This window comes from Sus scrofa, chromosome 17 (genome assembly GCF_054392235.1).
Source record: "Sus scrofa isolate SSC_HxYL_T2T_F1_AM1 chromosome 17, Sscrofa_HxYL_maternal_Yorkshire_Landrace_v2.0, whole genome shotgun sequence".
Classification (NCBI taxonomy): domain Eukaryota; kingdom Metazoa; phylum Chordata; class Mammalia; order Artiodactyla; family Suidae; genus Sus; species Sus scrofa.
In genome coordinates this window covers 25748588-25769067 of record NC_139399.1, presented here as the reverse complement: position 1 = coordinate 25769067, position 20480 = coordinate 25748588, and the positions used below count along the sequence as shown (strand labels likewise).

At 44.1% G+C, this 20480-nt stretch overlaps 1 protein-coding gene across 1 annotated transcript; it reads right to left on the bottom strand.

The window, feature by feature from the left end:
* Positions 1-324: 324 nt before the first annotated feature.
* LAMP5 (lysosomal associated membrane protein family member 5) lies at positions 325-18132 on the bottom strand. The gene is made up of 6 exons (XM_001926375.8): positions 17906-18132; positions 17181-17353; positions 16675-16806; positions 16416-16521; positions 14820-15008; positions 325-1201 (listed from the first exon to the last, which is right to left on the bottom strand). Exons 1-6 carry the CDS (start codon positions 17967-17969, stop codon positions 1023-1025), a joined length of 843 nt encoding a protein of 280 aa, XP_001926410.3. The 5' UTR covers positions 17970-18132; the 3' UTR covers positions 325-1022.
* Positions 18133-20480: the final 2348 nt, after the last annotated feature.

Here is a 20480-nt window from a genome sequence, read left to right as displayed (position 1 = left end):
CATTGCTGTGGCTGTGACGTAGGATGGCGGCTGTAGCTCTGATTAGACCCCTAGCCTGGGAACCTCCATATGCCACGGGTGGGACCCTAAAAAGACCAAAAAAAAAAAAAAAAGTGCCATTATTAAAACCACTCCCATTTGCCAAAACAAATATATGTTTTTTTTCATCTGGAACAGCTTACTCCCCCTCACTGCCTCCCTGCATGTTCTTTGCTTTTCCTCCTGCAAAAACGAAAAGCCCATCTTCATCCTTCCCCTCTCTGCTCTGGATGCCACAGAAACCATTTTAGTTTTGTTTCCTTGTTTCAAGAAAGCAGCCAAACATTGGACAGTAGTGTGTTTTAATTCATTTTGAAAAACAAACTCAACAGCAATTGATTCTTCAGGTCCCCTGACCTGGACCTGACACACTATGAAGTCCAAACAACTCTGCATAGTTACATGAAACAGGTTCTTGTGCTGCAAAGTCACTGGGCGCAGGTAGCAGTGAAACATTCCCAAGACAATCACGAGACATGCAGAACGCCAGCCAGAAGCATGAATCACTTTCAGGGGTCTTGCTGCAGGGAGCATGAGGCTGTATTTTGTGTGCATTGACAACAGTATAGGGTAGGCCATCTGTTTTCAAGGGAGCAGAGCAACCAATATTTCTCTTGAACCTTAAAGGGTACCTTTCCAAAAGAAGTGAGGCTGCAAACCCTAAACTTTGGAGCCAATAACCCTCCCAGTTTTATGTGTTGCCCCTTGGAAAGTCAAAGCCAAGCCACCATGAGCATGAGAGCCAGCTGATACCTCCCTCCCACTCCCCAGCATGGAAAGAACAGCTGCCCTTCACCCTGTGAATCCCAAAGAATCCCCCCCATCCCAGGGTTTAAGCATGGATGCAGGCCAAGCAAGCCTTGAATACCCAGGCCTGTTAGATTGGTAGCTATGTTGTTATATTCCATATACAGGTGAAAAGTGCTTTTGTGTCTCTACCTGATCCAGCTGGGGGGCGGGGGGGCTATCTGCCTAATTGGTCTCTAGCCCATGTGCTTATACTGGGATCGATCTCTAGGGATCTGCACCTGGTTGGCCGTCATCTTGTGGTGGATGTGGTAAATCACCAGCGTTACCACAATGACAAGGCCCAAGATGAGCCCCAAAATCAGGGGCAAGGTTTCTTCCAGCTGCTCCCGCTCGTCCACTGGGCATTTATGCTCTGAAATGAGAAAGAGGAAGAAAAATGATTGAGCTCCTGTCAAGTAGAAGTCTTCTCCACAAAACTAAAAGGTAAATAGAAATGAAAAGATTTCTCAAGGAAACTTTAGAGACCTATTTTTTCAGAAACAATATTTCCCAGACCAACTTAAGGCCTAATCCCTTAGTATTTTTGAAGAATGTAAAATAAAGAGGTATCAATTAAATAGGGCAACATTCAGTTACTGGATTCCTGGCTGATGTCAACAAAACATCCAAATGACTTATGTAAATTTGCAGAGTTTTGGCATTAGATACAACCACCATCATTTTTTATGGTGATTTATTTTAACTTTTTATTGACGTAGTATGTATACAGAGAGAATCTCAGAGAAATACATAGCTTTTAAAAAGTCTGAAAATACCCAGTGTTGGCAGTGATGTGGAGTAACTGGAACTCTTATTTACCATTGATGGGACCTGGTGCAACCACTTTATAAAACTGTTTAGCAATTTGTAATAAAGGCAAATAGACACCTACGTTATATATTCCTTCCTAGGTATTTACTCAAGAATAGTGAAAACATATGAACACCAAAAACTTGAACATAGAGGTTCATGGAAGATTTATTCATAATAATCTAAATTATGACTAAACTACCAAACTTTCCACCAAAAGGGAATGGATAAATAAACTGTGATATATTCACACAACAGACAACAATACAAAGGAATGAACTATGAATACACATAACAAATGGATAATCTCAAAAACATTATGTTGAGTGAAAATTGTCATATGCAAAAGTGTATCTATTGTGTGATTCAATTTATGCGAAGTTCAAGAACAGGTCAAACTAAGCCTATGGTGATGGAGGTCAGAAAAGTGCGGAGCAATGTCTTGGGGAACAGGACACAAGAGAACTTCACAAGAGTAGAAAAAGAGAACTTCAGCTATGATGGAAATGTTCTATATATGCTGATGTGGTGAGAGTTATGTGGTTGCAAGTATAGGCAAAAACACATTGAGCTAAATACTTCAGATTTGTGCTTTTTGATATATGTACATTATACTAAAATTTAAAAAAAGAAAGTGCAGTTTGATGGAATTTCACAAATGAACACCCCATGTGACTAGCACCTAGATCAAGAAAATGTTACCAGCACCCCAGGGTTGATGAATCCATATTCATGTAAAATTTAAGACAGTTTCATATCCCTGCCTCCAATTTTACAGAGAACCCCCCAAAAAACCCATTTTTAGGAAGCCTGGTGGTTAAACAGTGTGAGAGCTGATCAGACTGCATTCCTAGGAACCAGACACCACTGCTCAGGCTCCTCACTCCTGGTGGAGAACTGGCAGCCTTTTCAGATGATCCAGTAAACATTTACTGACCACCTACAGTGTACCAAGCTCCTCCAAAATCTTTATTTTTTATTATTATTATTATTTTTGTATTTTCTAGGGCCGTGCCAGCGGCATATGGAGGTTCCCGGAGCTGTAGCTGCCGGCCTACGCCAGAGCCACAGCAACGCCAGATCCAAGCCGCATCTGCAACCTACACCACAGCTCATGGCAACACCAGATCCTTAACCCACTGAGGGAGGCCAGGGATTGAACCCACAACCTCATGGTTCCTAGTCGGATTCGTTTCCACTGCACCACGACAGGAACTCCTAAATTAACTTTTGGTTCCTAGCACAAAGACTTAATCCCTGTAACAACTCTATGAAGTCAACGTTTTTATTATACCCACTTTACACATAAGGGAGCTGAAGCAGAAAAAGGCTACATAATTTGCTCGGGGGTAAATGAAACCCCCACCTGAACTCAAACAGCCTAACTCAACAGCATAGTCAGGGTAGCACTTAGCAGATGAGCTGGGGTTAGAGATAAGTCAGCTCAGGTGATCTGAGCTACTGGCATTCAAGGCTACAGAATCACAAGGTGGGCCCTGTGGGGCTGCGTACCAGTGGCAGAGGTATGTTCAATTTCTGAAAACTCAATAAGCTGCATACTTAATATTTTGGGGTGGTGGTATATTGATTTTTTCTAGATGGTGGTGATGGCTTCCTAGGTGTATTCATAAGTCAGTATTTATCAAAATGGTACACTTAAATATGTACATTTTATTGTATTTCAATTATATCTGAATAAAACTATTTAGAATAAGTAAATATATACATACAGACATTCCCTCAGTGGAAAAAAATATATATTTTTAAAAAGGGTACTTTGGCAAATGTTAGGGAGTTTTAAGGACTGATTAGAACTAAACTGAGCCTTTCTCCTTATTACAACCAGAAGGACTAAAAAGAATCAGTGGGAGACTTTTTTTTTCACAATCTGATTCAATTCTAAGTAGTCCCAGGGAGTTCCCATTGTGGCTCAGTGTGTTAAGAACCCGACGAGTATCCATACGGATGCAGGTTCAATCCTGACCTCACTCAGTGGGTTAAGGATCCGGTATTGCCATGAGCTGTGGTGTAGGTCCCAGACTCAGCTCTGACCTGGTGTTGCTGTGGTTGTGGCGTACGGTGGCAGCTGCAGTTTTGACTGGACCCCTAGCCTGAGAACCTCCAAATGCTGTGGGTGTGGTCCTAAAAAAGCAGAAAAGCAAAAAAAAAAAAGTCCAACCAGTCCCAGCTTTGAATATCACTCAGGGGCCCAGTATCTCCATTTAGAGTAAAAGACTTGCTATTGTCACCGGGGGCACCGGAAACAGCTGTGAACCCAGAAATCCATAACCAGAGGGTTGGTTTTCTCCTGATACCCCGCCGTCTCTATGAACAGACCAATGAGTAGAAATGGGGTCTCCTGGGGGTAGGGATTTTGTTGACGACAAAGGGTTTCTTCCTCACCACAACATACTGTTGCCCGTGTCACGTTAACATTAGATTGTGGGGTTCGCTCCATCCCTGTGTGCTGGCGGCAAACTCATACCTGGATATTTAGAACAAACCCCTTGCAACCATACCTGGCTTTATGCTGATGAGGTGACTCTAGGAAAGCCCCTAGGTCCCCTCAGGATGGGGGTGCTGGTTGGCAGGGGACAAACCATATGATTAGAGGGTTGACATTCAGCCCATCCACCCAATTTCCTAGGAGGGAAGAGGGGCTGGAGATGCATTCAGTTGCCAAAGGCCAATGATCTAATCCATTATGTATGTAATGTGTGTATGTAATGAAGCCTCCATGAAAACCCAAACGGGCAGGGTTTGGAGAGCTTCTGGTTGGTGAACAGGTGGAGATTTGGAGGAAATGACGAGCCTGGAGGGATCGTGTAAGCTCTGTGCTCCTTCCCCATCCCTTGCCCTTGGCATCTCTTCCCTCTGGCTGAGTTATATCCTTCAATGCTAACTTAGTCATCTGGTAAGTAAAATGTTTCTCTGAGTTCTGTGAGTGGCTCTAGCAAATCTATCAAACCCCAAGAGGAGGTTGTGGGAACCTCTGATCTATAGCAGGTCAGTCAGAAGCACAGGTGACAACCTGGGTAACTGGCATCTAAAATGGGGGTAGAAGGAGTTCCCATCGTGGCTGAGTGGTTAACGAATCTGACTAGGAACCATAAGCTTTCAGGTTCGATCCCTGGCCTCGCTCAGTGGGTTAAGGACCCAGCATTGCTGTGAGCTGTGGTGTAGGTCAAAGACGCAGCTCGGATCCCACATTGCTGTGGCTCTGACACAGGCTGGCAGCCACAGCTCTGATTAGACCCCTAGCCTGGGAACCTCCATATGCCGTGGGAGCAGCCCTAGAAAAGGCAAAAAGACAAAAATAAAATAAAATGGGGCTAGAGGACAGTCTTGTAGGGCTGAGCCCTTCACTGGTGGGATCTGATGGTTCCTCCAGGTAGATGGTGTCAGAATTGAGTTGAACTGGAGGCCACCCAGCTGGTGTTAGAGCATTACTTGGTGGTTGGGAAAAAAACACCCACATGTCAGAATTGGTATGAGAATCATGGTGCCAAAAGTATTATCCTTAAATGGATCATGACTTTGGTATAGTCATGGGGAATAACTCTCATACCCCATTTTAAGGAAGATGGAGGAGAAAAGCATGATGTATTTTGGCAAAAAGTATAATTAAAATACTCTTGCAGTTTATTTGTTTCTTTAAAAATATTTGCTGCCTTAGGGGAAAAAAAAAAAACAACCCTGAACTAAACATACCATAGGAAGGAGAATATAAAATGGGTATTAAATATAAAGTGATTATTTAAAATAATCATGGTAAAATAAGGGGATGCCAAAAATTATCATGAAAAACACTGAACCCTTATCCTCACCCAGCCCCATTCATTAAGTCATCAAACAAAGGGGGAATTCCCAAGTGCTCATTCCCTTACTCATGATTCCAAAATCCATAAAGCTCTAGAAACCACCAATACTTGGTATCATTCATTTAGCAGTAAAAGCTGACTCAAATTAATATCTGGCTGCCCCCTGACTCTCGTTTCTCCTCCTTAGCATCAAGATTTACATGTTTCAGAGTTCCCTTCATGGCTCAGCAGTTAACAAACCCAACTAAGATCCATGAGGATGCAGGTTCGATCCCTGGCCTCACTCAGTGGGTTAAGGATCCGGTGTTGCCGTGAGCTGCGGTATAGGTCACAGACGCAGCTCTGATCCCGTGTTACTGTGACTGTGGTGTAGGCCAGTGGCTTTAGCTCCGATTCAACCCCTAGTCTGGGAACCTCCATATGCCGTAGGTGTGGACCTAAAAAAAAAAAGAAGAAGAAAAAAAAGATTTATGTGTTTCACTGCAGGAAACAGATACATTAATATGTTTGATGATGGGCCTGCCCTGACTCTTCTGGGTCTTATATGGACGATGTAATATATTGCCATCCTATATTCTGAATTCTGCAAAACATCTGGCCCCAAGGGTTTTATTTTATTATTTTATTTTTGTCTTTTTAGGGCCTCACTCATGGCATGTGGAAGTGCCCAGGCTAGGAGTCGATTCGGAGCTTTAGCTGCCAGCCTAGACCTCAGCCACAGCAACGCAGGATCCTCCGAGCCAAGCCTACAACCTACACCACGGCTCACGGCAACAATGGAACCTTAACCCACTGAGCAAGGCCAGGGATCAAACTTGCATCCTCCTGCATACTAGTCGGGTTCCTTACCACTGAGCCACAACAGGAACGCCCTAGCCCCAAGGGTTTTAGGTGGGAGATCGTGAACCCATTAAAGAAGGTCACACATTCCCCTCTCAGCCTTATGCCAGTGTTTTCAAACTCTGCCTTTGACCCCAGGAAAAACAATATTTTACATTACAATCCAGAAGAGATGTATACGCAGGTAACTAAAACTGAAGTTTTATAAAACAACAGTTATCCTTACTTTATGCATCTAATAACTTTATTCTCTTTCATGTAAAATGTTGCTGGTCAAGATCCACTAAAGCAGAGGTTAGAATCTTTTTAGTGTCAATATCATGAAACTAACACCCTTTCTCAGAATAATGCTTATAAATGCATAAAAATCAATCAATAAAATAAAAAATAAAATACATAGGACTTCAAAAAATAGACTACACCAAAATTCAGCTTTTTAAATAATTTGGGAGAGAGTTAAATGTGCATTTCTTTATTAGTACACATGTATACTGGCTGTGATTGCAAAGTAGTGAGAAGCATAATTATTACTTTGCAAGATCTGCACAAACATGTGGGAGGAAAATATCTGTGATTTCCATTGGTGACAAAGTCACAGGTATGACTAATATTACTGTGGGTTGTTACCTTTATTTATAATCAAAGAAAATGTTAAATATTAATTAGAAATCAGTGAAAATACAGATCTAAATTTTTTCTCTTGAAATTTACAGACCCCCTGAATTCTGTTCACAAAACTCAGGGTTAAGATCCTGGGCAATAAACTGATTATACAATCCACAGATGGTAAAACAAGTTCAGCTGAGGTCTGTGCCCGGGAGAAGAGAGACCCCCTTAACTCAGCTCAGCATCTGGCTTAAGGAACTCAGAGATCCCTAATTGCCGGTCTACCACCTCAGGTCTTAGAGCCCTGACTGGAATTAGGGTTCTAGAGGACACAAAACAAAGGCCCAGAGCAGATAAAACATGATTGGAAAAAGCAACAGCCAGCCCCACTCACTGGAAAGAACTGGATGAAGACAGATCAGACAAAAGAGGTATAATTGCCAACTGACAGCTTCCAACTCAGGTCCCCTCAACCATAAACCTGGTGCCCCCAGTGAAACCCTGACTCATCTTAGGTTCTGTTTTCTCAGTGTGTGTTTTTTATTTTGTTTGCTCTGATCACAGCTTTTTTTTTTTTTTTTTTTTTTTTTTTTTTTTTTGCTTTTTAGGGCTGCACTCATGGCATATAGAAGTTCCCAGACTAGAGATTAAATCAGAGCTGCAGCTGAGGCCTATGCCACAGCCACAGCCATACCAGATCTGAGCTGTATCTTCGACCTACATCACAGCTTGCAGCAATGCTGGAACCTTAACCGCCGAGGGAGGCCAGGGATTGAACCTGAGTCTTCTTGGATACTAGTCAAGTTACCACTGAGCCACAACGGGAACTTCCTTATAACAGCATTTGAAAGTTGTATTTACTCCTTGAAAAAAAATGTAAGAACTCTTCGTCATCCCCAAAAGAACAGCGTTGAGATGGGTAAAGGGCCAGGAGGCAAGCCAATTGCTTCCTCGAGCTCTGCTAATGCCACAGACTGTTCCTGTTCTAGGAGGAGGGCAAGCCTTTGGCTGGCTGTGCTTCCCTCTCCTGTCTGACAGGACAGCTAGAGGGAGGGATTTGCCCCTCTTTCCATATTTCCTCTGGGATGACTCAGGTCTCCTGTAACCTTGGCAAAATGTACTGTGTGTACTAAGAAGGTGTTGTAATGAGTAAGCTTTGGAGATCTTTGGCTGGAGACAGGCAGATACTCTCACCATGTTGTGGGTACAAGCAAGCACAATTCACAATAGCCGAGCCATGGAAACAACCTAAATGTCCATCAACAGATGAGTGGATTGAGAAGATGTGGTACATATTTATGATGGAATACTACTCGGCCATAAAAAAGAACAAAATAATGCCATTTGCAGCAACATAGATGGAACTAGAGACTTTCATACTAAGTGAAGTAAATCAGAAAGAGAAAAACAGATGCCATATGATATCACATACCTGGAATCTAATATACGGCACAAATGAACCAATCTACAAAATAGAAACAGACTCACAGACATAAAGAACAGACTTGTGGTTGCTGAGGGGGAGGGGAAGGGAGTGGGATACAGGGAGTTTGGGGTTAGTAGATGCAAACTATAACATTTAGAATAGAGAAGCAATGAGGTCCTACTGTATAGCAGGGAACTACATCCAATCTCTTGGGATAGAACATGATGGAAGATAATATGAGAAAAATAATGTATATATATGTATGACCAGGTTGCTTTGCTATACAGCAGAAATTGGCACAACACTGTTAAGTCAATTGTACTTTAATTTTTAAAAAGGGCATCAAAAAAGCAAAAAAATTAATTGATTAATTAACCAAAATATGGTTAATGTTCCCCCCACCAAAAGAGGTAAGCACAACAAAAAATAAGAAAAGCAATTACTGGGAGTTTAGGATTAATAAATGCAAACTATTACGCTTAGAATGGATAAACAACAAAGTTCTCTTCTATAGTATAGGGAACTATGTCCAATCTCCTGGGATAGACTATGATGGAAAATAATATTTTAAAAAGAATATATATATATACATATATATATATATGACTCAGTCACTTTGCTATGTAGCAGAAATAGCACAACACTGTAAATTAACTTTAACAATGAATGAATAAATAAATAAATAAAAAGCAATTACTGGCTGATGCCACGGTGTGTGCCAGGAATGTGGCATGCACAAGGAAGAGTTGTATAAACTTTTTCTCACTAGCCTGTAAACGCCACCAAGGCAGGAAAATTTTCTTCATCCCAGTACTATGTGTAGCAGACAGGGGCAGTGTCCAATGCCCTTGGCATTCACCATTCACACGCATACCAATGGACTTTGACCACAAGGCAGGTTAGATCGAGAGTCAACACCCCTCTCCAGCACTCTGGCAGCCAACAGTGGCAGACGGGAGTTGGCAGGGTATTTAAGGTGGGTTCCACGATTTCTCCCAGAGGTTCCAGCAGTTTGGGAGCCCTGGTTCTCACAGTGGTAACCTGCTCACATATCCACCTGAATGAGCCGCCTCACCTTCCCAGCTGACTTCCTCATTCCCCTGGAAGTGCTTTGTAGAACCATCTCCTAAATGAACTACTTGCTCTTACATACTCGCAGAGGACCTGCTTCTTGGGCAACCTAACCTCAGACACGATGTTCTAGGACAGGAGCCAGAACCCAGAACTCTACGACTGCCCGGCTACACAGCTGTGTGCGGGGCTCCACGTTCCAGCCCTCGACATTGCGCTCTGCAGTGTTACCAGGACTGTCTCCCTCGACAGGCCCTGAGGAGGAGAAACCACCCAGCCAGCAGGTTTCTGGACTGGGAGGTGCCAAGTAAACCACAGGTGTACAGGGCACTCTGGATGAGCATGGGCAAACCCTTCCCTCGTGTGCAGAACAGCAGCCAGCTTCCAGGCACTCTACTGGTGTCTGCTCATTTGCACTAAAACATAGATCATTCTCCCCACAAATGTGGGTAAAATACACATCAGATGGCATCTCTCAATCATGCTGCTCGAAACAATGATCAAAAGCTCATGAATTCAGCACACTGGACAACCTTGCTGAAAGTGTCTCATGTATTCACGTGTTTATTGTATTTGCTCAGTGGGGGCAGCTGAGGCTTAGGAAGGCTAAGAGCACAGGATCTAATATCCAAAGACAGATTCCCATCTCAGCTTTGGTAGTCACCAGGAGTGTGGCCTTGGCCTGTCACTTCCCTTCCCTGAGCTTCAATGTCTCCACTGTAAACCGGGATCTCAGTACCTCTTTCAAAGGTCTCTTTGTTTCTTTTTTTTCCTCTCTTAAGAATTAAGAAGAGCCCAGTCCATACGTGTTAACTTAAATGCCTGTTTTTTTTTCTTTTTTTTTTTTTTTTTTTGTCTTTTGTTGTTGTTGTTGTTGCTATTTCTTGGGCCGCTCCCGAGGCATGTGGAGGTTCCCAGGCTAGGGGTTGAATCGGAGCTGTAGCCACCGGCCTACGCCAGAGCCACAGCAACGCGGGATCCGAGCCGCGTCTGCAACCTACACCACAGCTCACGGCAACGCCGGATCGTTAACCCACTGAGCAAGGGCAGGGACCGAACCCGCAACCTCATGGTTCGTAGTCGGATTCGTTAACCACTGCGCCACAACGGGAACTCCTTTTTTCTTTTTTTATTAGAGTATAATTGATTACAATATTGTGCCAATTTCTGCTGTACAGCAAAGTGACCCAGTCATACATATATATACATTCTTTTTCAGATATTATCTTCCATCATGTTCTGTCCCAAGAGACTATATATATAGTTCCTTGTGCTGTACAGTAGGACCTCATTTTTTTATCCATTTTAAATGTATTGTTAGCATCTACTTTAAACCTGAGTCTTGGAGTTCCCGTTGTGGCACAGCAGAAACGAATTCAACTAGGAACCATGAGGTTGCAGGTTCGATCCCTGGCCTCACTCAGTGGGTTAAGGATCTGGTGTTGTCGTGAGCTGTCGTGTAGGTCTCAGACTCAGCTCAGTTCCTGTGCTGCTGTGGTTATGGTGTAGGCTGACAGCTGCAGCTCCCAATCGACCCCTAGCCTGGGAACCTCCATATGCCAAGGGTGCAGCCCTAAAAAGCAAAAAATTAAAAAAAACAAACCTGAATCTTTAACAAAGGGGCACAGAGGCACCTTTGTGTTCTGTGCTTCATGTTCTGTTCTGTCATCAGGAATGATAGTTGTCTTTAATTCAAGCCCTTAAAATCTCAGACTGATTTGTTCCCTCCCTGCAATGCACCCCCCACTCCATCCCAGTCAGAAATCTCCTGGGGCCTCGAGGGGAACACACTACCAGGAATTAATGGTGGGAGGAAAGTTATCCAACACAAGCTGAGAAACATGGGCTTCCTGGAATTGCAGGATGAGAGTTACCACATCAAGTGCATCTGTTACAGAAATAAGCCGGCCTCCGTGGATAGGCCTCTTATTGGTTTATATTTTCACTGCAGGCTGAGACCCATTAGCTCAAAAGCCTGCCTGTGCCAAACTCAAATTTTTACACATTCAATTATTTAAAAAACAGCCCAAGCAGACACATGTTTAGCTGTTTAGAGCCTGCCTGCTTTGCATACAGACCTCCTCCAACAGCTGTTATCCACTGATAAGACAGATAAGGCCCCCAAGCTTCTGCTGCCACCGGAGCTCACTGACCCAAAGATTCCTCCCCGAGCTGCCCAGTGACGTCACCTAGTCCTGTTAACCTCCTCCTGACACCCTTCTCCCCATCTGGAGATCCTTCACCCTCGTCTCCTTCTTGATGGCGGTCCCCAGGGCGCTGTAACACCCTAGATTGTCCCCTGCTATGAGGGGCTTTCCTCAAGCAACCTTGTCCAAGTGCCACCTAGCGAGGATTATGCGTTACTACTGCCTCTTGTGGTCATATATTCCTTGACCAGCTCAAAATCCATCAGCGCCCCCGCCCCCCGCCACCGACAGCAGCATTGACGGGGAGCTTGCTAGAAATGTAGCATCTTGGACCCCGCCCCAGATCCACTGAACCAAACTCTACACAGTAACTAGATCACCACGGTTGTGCAGGATGCAGCGGGAGCCAAGCTGGGCTATGAGACTTTTGCAGGGGATCAGTATAGTAGCCAAGTTCAAGGCACTAAAGGGATTTGTGTGATAAAGACATCATCCCCACTTGGGCTGCTCTCAGCCCCTGTGAGTGTCGACTAACCCTTTCACTGAACTTTCCTTGCTTTCTGCAGAATCTATGAAGGAGGCAGGGGGGATACTGCAGACACCAGGCATGACCCATGACTGCCTTACACAAGGAACTCGCTCTTCACTGGAAGCCCTTATGCTGTGGGTCTTGCATGCTCATGACAGAACATAGGTACACAGCCGTGCGGTGGGCCTCAGGCATATGACCAGATCCCCCCCTCTCAACACACGCACACCACATAGGCAGGCTCCACTCACTCCCACAAGGCATAAGCAATTCATCCAGAGTCCCCTTCTATTTTCAGGAGTGGTGGGCCAAGTGCCAGGTCCCAAAAAGCCCCCCAAAAGGAATCTTTCAGATTCTGCCAAATCAAACAAAATGATCTCTTGCAAAACACAGCGGGGGGCCAGTGCTGAGAGGTGCAGATAGGAGGAGCCAGGAACAAAAGAACTCTTGCCACACAAAGGCACATCGATCCAGTGAGTGATTCTGAATGAGGTTTCCTCCTCCCAGGAGCATCAAGGCTTGAGCCCCAGGGCACGGTACAGGAGGGAACATCCTAATTATTACCCAGAAAAGCCTGGGTTAGACAAGTGCAATTTGCCTGTGCTTAATATATCTGCATTTGGGAAGTTATATGTGCTTGTAGACTCTCTAAGTCTATCCACTTCAGCCCTAGAAGTGGATAAAAAACTGCTTTTTATACAAAAGACATCATTAAGTCCATGCCAAGAACGTCACCAATTTTTAGGAAAGTAGCTCTTTTCCTTACTCAGTACTCATTTACTCTTATTTTGTACACAGTTCTAACGTTGATGAGATTTAATTTCTTCATCCGCAAATGACTATAAGCACCATCTTAGAAATAACCCAGACTGGATTAGGGTGAGGTTGTGGTAAGAAACTAGTAAAGGCAGCAATTATAGCACCAGTAGTACCAAGAAGCGAAGCAGTACCTAAGAACACCTGACCAGTGAAAAACAAAGAGTAATTAGAGACTACTGAAAGTACTCACATAAACTCAAAAGCATCTATGGTAGGGATTGTAAGGACTACATGACCCAATATTTTCAAAATGAATTCCTGGTCATCAATAGTCCTAAGTCCCCTTTCTTTTAATTACATTTAACATTTTCAGTTTAAAAAAGACACTTCCATTTTAAAAACACTTTCATAATCAAAGAGTATTTTTTTAGTCTTGGTATCTGGACATCTAGCCTAGTTTCAATTTTGTGGAAAATGCATTAAAATGGAATAGCCCCTACATCCATGTAACAGGTCACTGTGGCACTGCTTTACTAGACATATTAAATTCTGATTTGCCTGGCACTGAAGCATTGGCAAGCCTCTACGAATTGAGCCCACAGTTTCAGAATATCAATTCGGCCAATGTTAACAGGGCATCCGCAATGTGCCAAACACTCTATTAGGTGCTAAAAATCCAAAGATGAATTAAGAAGGAGGCCCTTCTCTTAAGGACAGTTTAACTTAGGTATTCCCAAATGCCTTTGAAAAAAATAATGGGAGGAGGGATTCTATTTGGTATACTTGGAGGAGGAGGGGCATTTTATAAAAGTTGGAATTCTTTGGGAATGATTTAATGATTTCTATGTGACCCAGATGGGGATTCCCTAATAGTCTACACATTTGATTTGTTGTATTCACCTGGGGATTCCCAGCCCAAGGGCAGGCATCCTACAAGCAATCCCAATCTCTTAACCACAAGGAATAAACAAGATCAAACTGTATTTTAACAACATCCTCCAGATAACAGAGAGAGAGAGAGAGAAACCAAAACAAACAAAACAAAATAAAACAAAACAAATGGAAGAGTTCACTAACCCTACACCTGCCCAGTGTAAATTATAACAAAATGCAGCATATAGGCTCCCCTCCTGCCCTATCTCTGCTGGGATGCAGAGAACTAAGTATGGACCTGAACCTGCCCCAATGGCTCCTGCCTGAGCCCCTTTCTGAGCTCGCACAGACTAAGAAGCCTTCCTCCACACCCCAAGAGAGCAGATCAAGGACCCCTGCCTCCTTGGAGGTTCCTGGGTGTCCCACCACAACCCCTGCCACAAAGATGAATGCTGGAGAGAGGCAGGTTTTTATAAGTCTCTCTTTGTGACACACACACACACACACACACACACACACACACACACACACCCTATTGCAGTCTGGTCACACAAAAAATTCACAGGGGTGAGCCTAGACCTGTGTCTAAAGACCATGGAGAAAACTAAGGTCCACAGAAGCAAAGGCCCTTTTCCAATCTATGGCGCTCTAGACAATGGCTTGGGATTTCTAGCTGCTCTTTTCTTGGGGAACTGGCATTAAAATTACATGTTTTTTCCAGGTGACCTTCCTATCTTTCTCCTGATCCAGTTTCATCTTTTGACAAAGGGGTGGGGAGGAAGGGAAATAAAAAAAAAAAAAAGGGAAAAACAAGACAGGAGGGAAGGAGGAAGGAAAAGGGGAAAAAGAAGGGAGGGAGAGAAAAGGGATGAAGAGAAGGAAGGAAGAGAAAGAGGGAGGAAGAAAGAGCCATTGAAGGAAGTGGATACAATTCAGTCTGCTGCCTTTTGTCTTTGACACATATTAGAGAGAGTGACGGCTCAGTGTTACCCTAGAGAACATCCAAGTGATAATGACCTGGCACCCTGGCAGAGTCCCTTCCACATCCAACCTGAGGTCAGCCTTTCGGTCCCTCCTCCCTGTCTCGTCCTGCCTCCCCACCCACCTACCTTCACTAAAGACGAAATCAGAGATGATGTCAAAGGGCTGGATATGGACCGCGGACAGGATCATGGTGACTGTCTTCTGCGGGTCACTGGAGGCTAGTGAAATGGTCTGCTGAGCTTGACACTCATAGGACTTTCCGGCTGGGGTGACCAAGGCCGAGAGGTGATGCGAGTTGGCTGTGTGCTTCCCGGCTGCAGGGAAGGCCCACAGCAAAGGTTAGGTCCCTAGGGCTCCTTGTGATCCAGGTAGTTGGCTCTTGCCTCTTTGCCCCCTGTCCTCCCTCGGGTCCTTGGCTGCCATGCCCTGTTGCCTGGCCTGGCTGAGGCTCTGAAAATGGCATCAGAGGGTGAATGCACCCATTCTTTCAGGAGTAAGAGCTTCTGAAATATTAATTTGGAATTTCTTTTTGGAAGAACAGATTGATACCTAAAAAACCCAACCCTTTCTATTATATAAAACCTAACAATGGAGATTCCAAAGAATACGCAAAGAACAGTGACTTGGTTTTCCATTTCTTATACTAGCTTGCAAAAATAAAATTAAATTAAATTAAAATAAAATTTAAAATAAAATAAAATCTTTCTCAGCAAAGCATGGCTGCTGCTAGTGCTCTGGGCCGATGCCTTTGTACACAAACATATTCCTTGGAGGTCTGCCTCTTACTTTCTCTTATCTTCTGGGTTAAGTTTTTTTTTTTTTCTTTTCCTTTTTGGAGTCTAATTTAACTGTGGAAAATGTCTGAATATAAATTTTGATGAAGAGAAGAAAATGGCCTTTTTACTGTGATGATAAAGAGGTGACAGCTAAGAGATGACATATGTTTTCTTGTATAGGCTCAATAAAAATATTTTCCCAATTCACACACCCGAGTGATGGAAGGCTTCATTTCGAGTAGATCAGACAATTTACAAAATAAATAAGTAAATTTAAAGGTGTTCTTTGATGGTGCCTGCAGATGCCAATGTTGTTATCTGGAGCCTAGCTGTTCCTTTGGCCATTGCTATTTTTGGAGGATCTGGGCAGAACTGTTGGAGTGAAAGGGCAGAAAAAGCTAATAAATTAGGCCATGGTTCAGAATCCACTGGAGTTGCTGCAGCCATGACTGAAGATGAAGGTGAGGCCTGACGCTGTGTTCCCAAAGATCTGAAGGCCATGAAATTCTGATCGGAAAGGAAAGTCCCTTGAAGTTTTAACGCACAGGAAGAAAAACCGGGGTGCAGAAGAAAATTAAAATACAGCTTTGCCCTTCTCTGTGCCCCTTTAACAGACAAATGGTAAGAAAGCCATCCTGAAGCAGCCACTAGAAGACAGGCCCTCAAGAGACGTCTCAGGCAGGGTCAGGCGATGGGTGACGGGTAACAGGCTGGTCCTCAGGACCTGAATTTCTTATGCATCTACAAAGCCTGAGATCCAGAGGACACACCCATGCTCCTGCTTTCTCCACCTTGGAGATCTAGCCACAGGGCATTCTGGACCTGGATCCCAGGCCAGGATCCCTTTCCAAAACCCTGAGGCATTCATCCTCAAAACCTGTGATCCCTGCACTGTCCCCAGCGCTTCCCCAGGATCCCTCTCCAGCCCTGGTGGCCTCTACTCACCACTGACCGCGTCTTTAAAATGGGTCTTCTCCGAGGAGTCATAGACAAATTGGACCTTGCTTAGCCTCCAGGTCGCTTCCGGTCCCTTGGACGTGTTGTGACTTTCCTGCATAGCGAGCGAGGGAGGGAGGCTTGCATTGACCGCCCCCACGAGTCTGGGTGGGGAAACCTGCGGGCGGCCCCTGCCTACACCCAACCCTACACCCAACCCGAGTACCCATCCCCCCGCCCCCCGCGGGCGCGCTCGCCTAGCAGTTACCTTTACAAACAACATTTTGAGTGAGTAGGCGCGATCCACCCAGAACACCTGCAGCTCTGACTCGTTGTGGCCACAGCGGCCCTTCACCTCAGCTCCCCGGGTCAGTGAGATATCAGCCTGTTCCGTGATTAGCTGGGAACACAGACGGCCCGCACCCCCTCAGTGCGCGGGCCCCAATGGGGGCTATAAAGGGCGGCGAGTCCAAACTCCGGGTCGCACGCCTGGGCTCTCCTTTGCGCGCGCGCGCTCCCAGGTCCCGGAACATGCGGTTAGATGCTCTGCGTGCAGACCCGGCCCTTAGGGAAGCAGAGAGATGGGGGTTTACGTTCAAAGCAGGCGGGGTTGAGCAGGAGGCGTTACAAGCCGGAACCCCATGCAGCATTTGGGAGCAGTCTGCACAGCACAGTGGGGAAGGCGGACGACCCAGGTCTTCACAGGGTCTTGAGCGAGGGTGCCCTTCGGCCCCGGAACCCTGGGAGCAAGCTGAGAGGGAAAAGGCTCCTTACATCCACATAATTGCTGGCCCACACATCATAAGGGACAATAAATTTGGCTGCAAACTCTGCCATGAGACACGTCGTCCCATTTTCCCGCACCACAAATATATCTTTCTCAGGGTTAGTCGAAAGGCCTGAGAGATTTTCCACTTCTTGTTCTGCCATGATTCGAGCCACTGTATCTGCGGAAACAAGCAAACAAAACATCCCATCGGTTCGGGGCTCCGTGAGCCCACGTGTCTCAGGCACAAGGGTGGAGAGACTAGAATCGTGTGGTCTGCGGACTTTGGGGTGACAAAGTTCCCTGCCGGCTACCCTGCGCTCTGTGAGCCATTTTTCTGACCTAGCGCCAACAAATTCCACTTCGTTGCTGTTAATCTATAATAAAAACAAAATTTAAAAAACATCTTAACCCTTACTAATTTGTCATCCGACTGGCCTTTTTCTTCATTTTAGGCTTTTAAACCAAAGCTTTCTTGCCAATGCTCTGAGCCCAAGAAGTAGGCCCATGTGGCACCGCGTCCGAGCTTGCCATCAGGTGTGTGGCTCTCTGGGGAATTCCCTGCCAGCGAGGGGAAGGCCCTCCACTGCCCCCGCCCTGCCCCTCCCGAAAAAAGAAAAAACCGCAAAATGTTAGGAGCCCATTTTAACCTTAAGCTACTGGCTTTACTGTGCCAGTTCTATTCTCCGCAAAGAGTGCACTCTGCCCTGGCGGTCGCCAAAACGCTACTCACGGAACAGCATCAGAAGAACTCGAAGTCTATCCATGCCTAGAACGGCTTTTCTTCGGGGATCCATGCTCGCCAAGCAGCGAGTAAGGCGAGTTGTACTGCTGCAGAGGCCGCCCAAGAGGGAATCCCTCAAAGTCGCCGCGGGAGTGAGCCGGGGTGAGCGAGGGGCGGGGGCACCGAGAGGGAGGAGGAGGGAGCGCTGGTTCCTTGCGCGCTGGCTGACTTGGTGTGGAGTACCGCACCGACCCGGGCGGGAAGAAGGCGGGTCTGCTCACTGCGGAGGGAAGGACCGCGTGGCGAGGGAGCTGTCCACGGCTGCGAGTGCTGAAAGAATTCGATTGTGTTGCAGGAGTGATTGTGGCTTGGCTTGTGCAGAGGGCCAATGAGATTTGGGAGGGCTAAAATTCTCCCTGAGTCTGTTTCCTGTGCTGCAGTTGCATCTGCAAAGATGATTCTGTCTTGAGAAACTTAATAGCTCCCTCAGACTTATTCAATATCCCTACTAGTACAGCGATTAGTCGGGTAAGGACATCACACCACTGGAGTCCTGGCTTCTGCCAATGCATCTGGGTTCTGAAGGAAAACGGGGGAGAACAAATTGTTGCTGCTTTAGGAGAGGAGGAGTAGGCAGGAATAGAGAGGGAAAATGCTATGGCAACAGCTCCCTGCATTTGGAGACATCCTCTTCTCTCTCCTGTTCTCCATGAGCTCAGGATTTAAAGTTAAATTGACGCTTCCTCAAAGGAGAGCTTCAGTAAGTCAATGCAGTATATCTGATCTGGTTGTTTTCTATGAATTCTGTACTCTGACTGCATGAGGACGCTGAACTCTGGAGCCACTACCTTCACGCACTAAATTATACCTACTCTGTCAAGAGGTATATAAGTGAACCCAAAGTTTATAAGGTTATGCAGAATCTCTTAGGACAGTCATAGTTATACATACACATACCGAGAGACACACACATTACTCTACAGCCTCTAGTGGAACAGAAAAACAAATACTACTGGGCTAATTCCTACATTTACATTTTTAGTAGCTTGCTTAATTTTTAAATTTTTGCTCTGTGAACCAGAATACAGCTCTTTCAGCAACAGACATACTGTCCTCATCAACTGCAGTAATGTCCACACATTTTATTTCTTAGAGAATATTTCACTATGTGAATAATCAGCAATAAAATGTCATAAAACAAACATTGTCAAAATAAGAGGGAAATTGCAAAGTATTTTCATGTGCATTGTCAGATTTGATCCCCTCTACCACCTTAGAAGGTAGGCAAGGAAAGATATACCTTATTGTGGTATATACCCAAAATTGAGGCTCAGAGAAATTAAATGACCTTCCTCAATGTCACTGGTCAGTAAAATTAAAATGGAAAAATCACATGATTTAACATCATAGGGATCATCTTCACTTTCCCTTACTTTGACTCCAAAGTATACCATGTTGATTTCCATCAAAAACCTTTATTCAATGACCAAATAACAAACTAAAACCTAAAATCTCTACCTCATATTCCTGAAATGTAGAGAATACTATATTAATTCTGACATTACACTTGCTACAAAGTGTCTATATAATTATTTTTTCAAATTTATTCCTATACCAATAATTACATTTCAAATTATAAAGTAATATTTAAATCAATACTATCTTTTTACTTCATTTTTATTTCTGTATTTTGAGAGAACTTTACATAAATGAACACATATAGAAGGAATGAGGCAAAATTGTGGTTGATACAAAGTTAACTGTATCAGTTGGGAGTGGAAGTTATAAAATTCATATGCCTTGTGATTTTTCATGTTAACAATTGTTATTAAACACTCATTTTCCTATAGTACTGTAAAAATTAGAAAACAATGAGACACGTGTGACAAAGCATTTATATTCCTTTCCCTTTCTCCTTCCTGTACTTGAGAAAAGAAGTGAATACATTTCAGTCCAGGATTCACTATTTATGATTTTTTATGACCTTGTACAAATTTTAGTGTTCCTCATCTAAAAAACAGGGATGGCTGGTTAGGCCAAATGAGCTAATGAAGATAAAAGCATTCAAGACAAAAGACGAGGTAGTTTAGTCCATAGGCATTAACTGAATATGCACTGCTTACACTATGCTTGTTATTTTTGAAGCTCAAAGACAAATAAATATCATTATATAAGTAGAAGAGCTATCTGTAAAATTTAGGACACTTTCTCTTGTGATCTATTACTGCAGATATCCTCCATTATAAGTTGTTCAAAGATCAAATTAGTTAATTGTAAGTTACCTGCTTTAATAATAAAATACTAGAAGGGAAGTAGCATCGGTCATTAATCTTAAATTGTTGTAGGTGACTCACAAATCAAATGGTAGTTTCCTTGAAAATCATTTCTTTCCATACCTGACATAAATGATCTCTTTGTTGACCAGTACTTGAATGAGTTAAAAAAGGAAGCACTCTTAAATTAACCCTTTCTTTTTGGGAGGATCATCTTCAAAATATAATTAAAGTCTTATTAGGCATTTAATCTTAAACACAGCTTTACAAATACCCATGAACTTGTTCATCATCTACCTGCAGTGATTCTT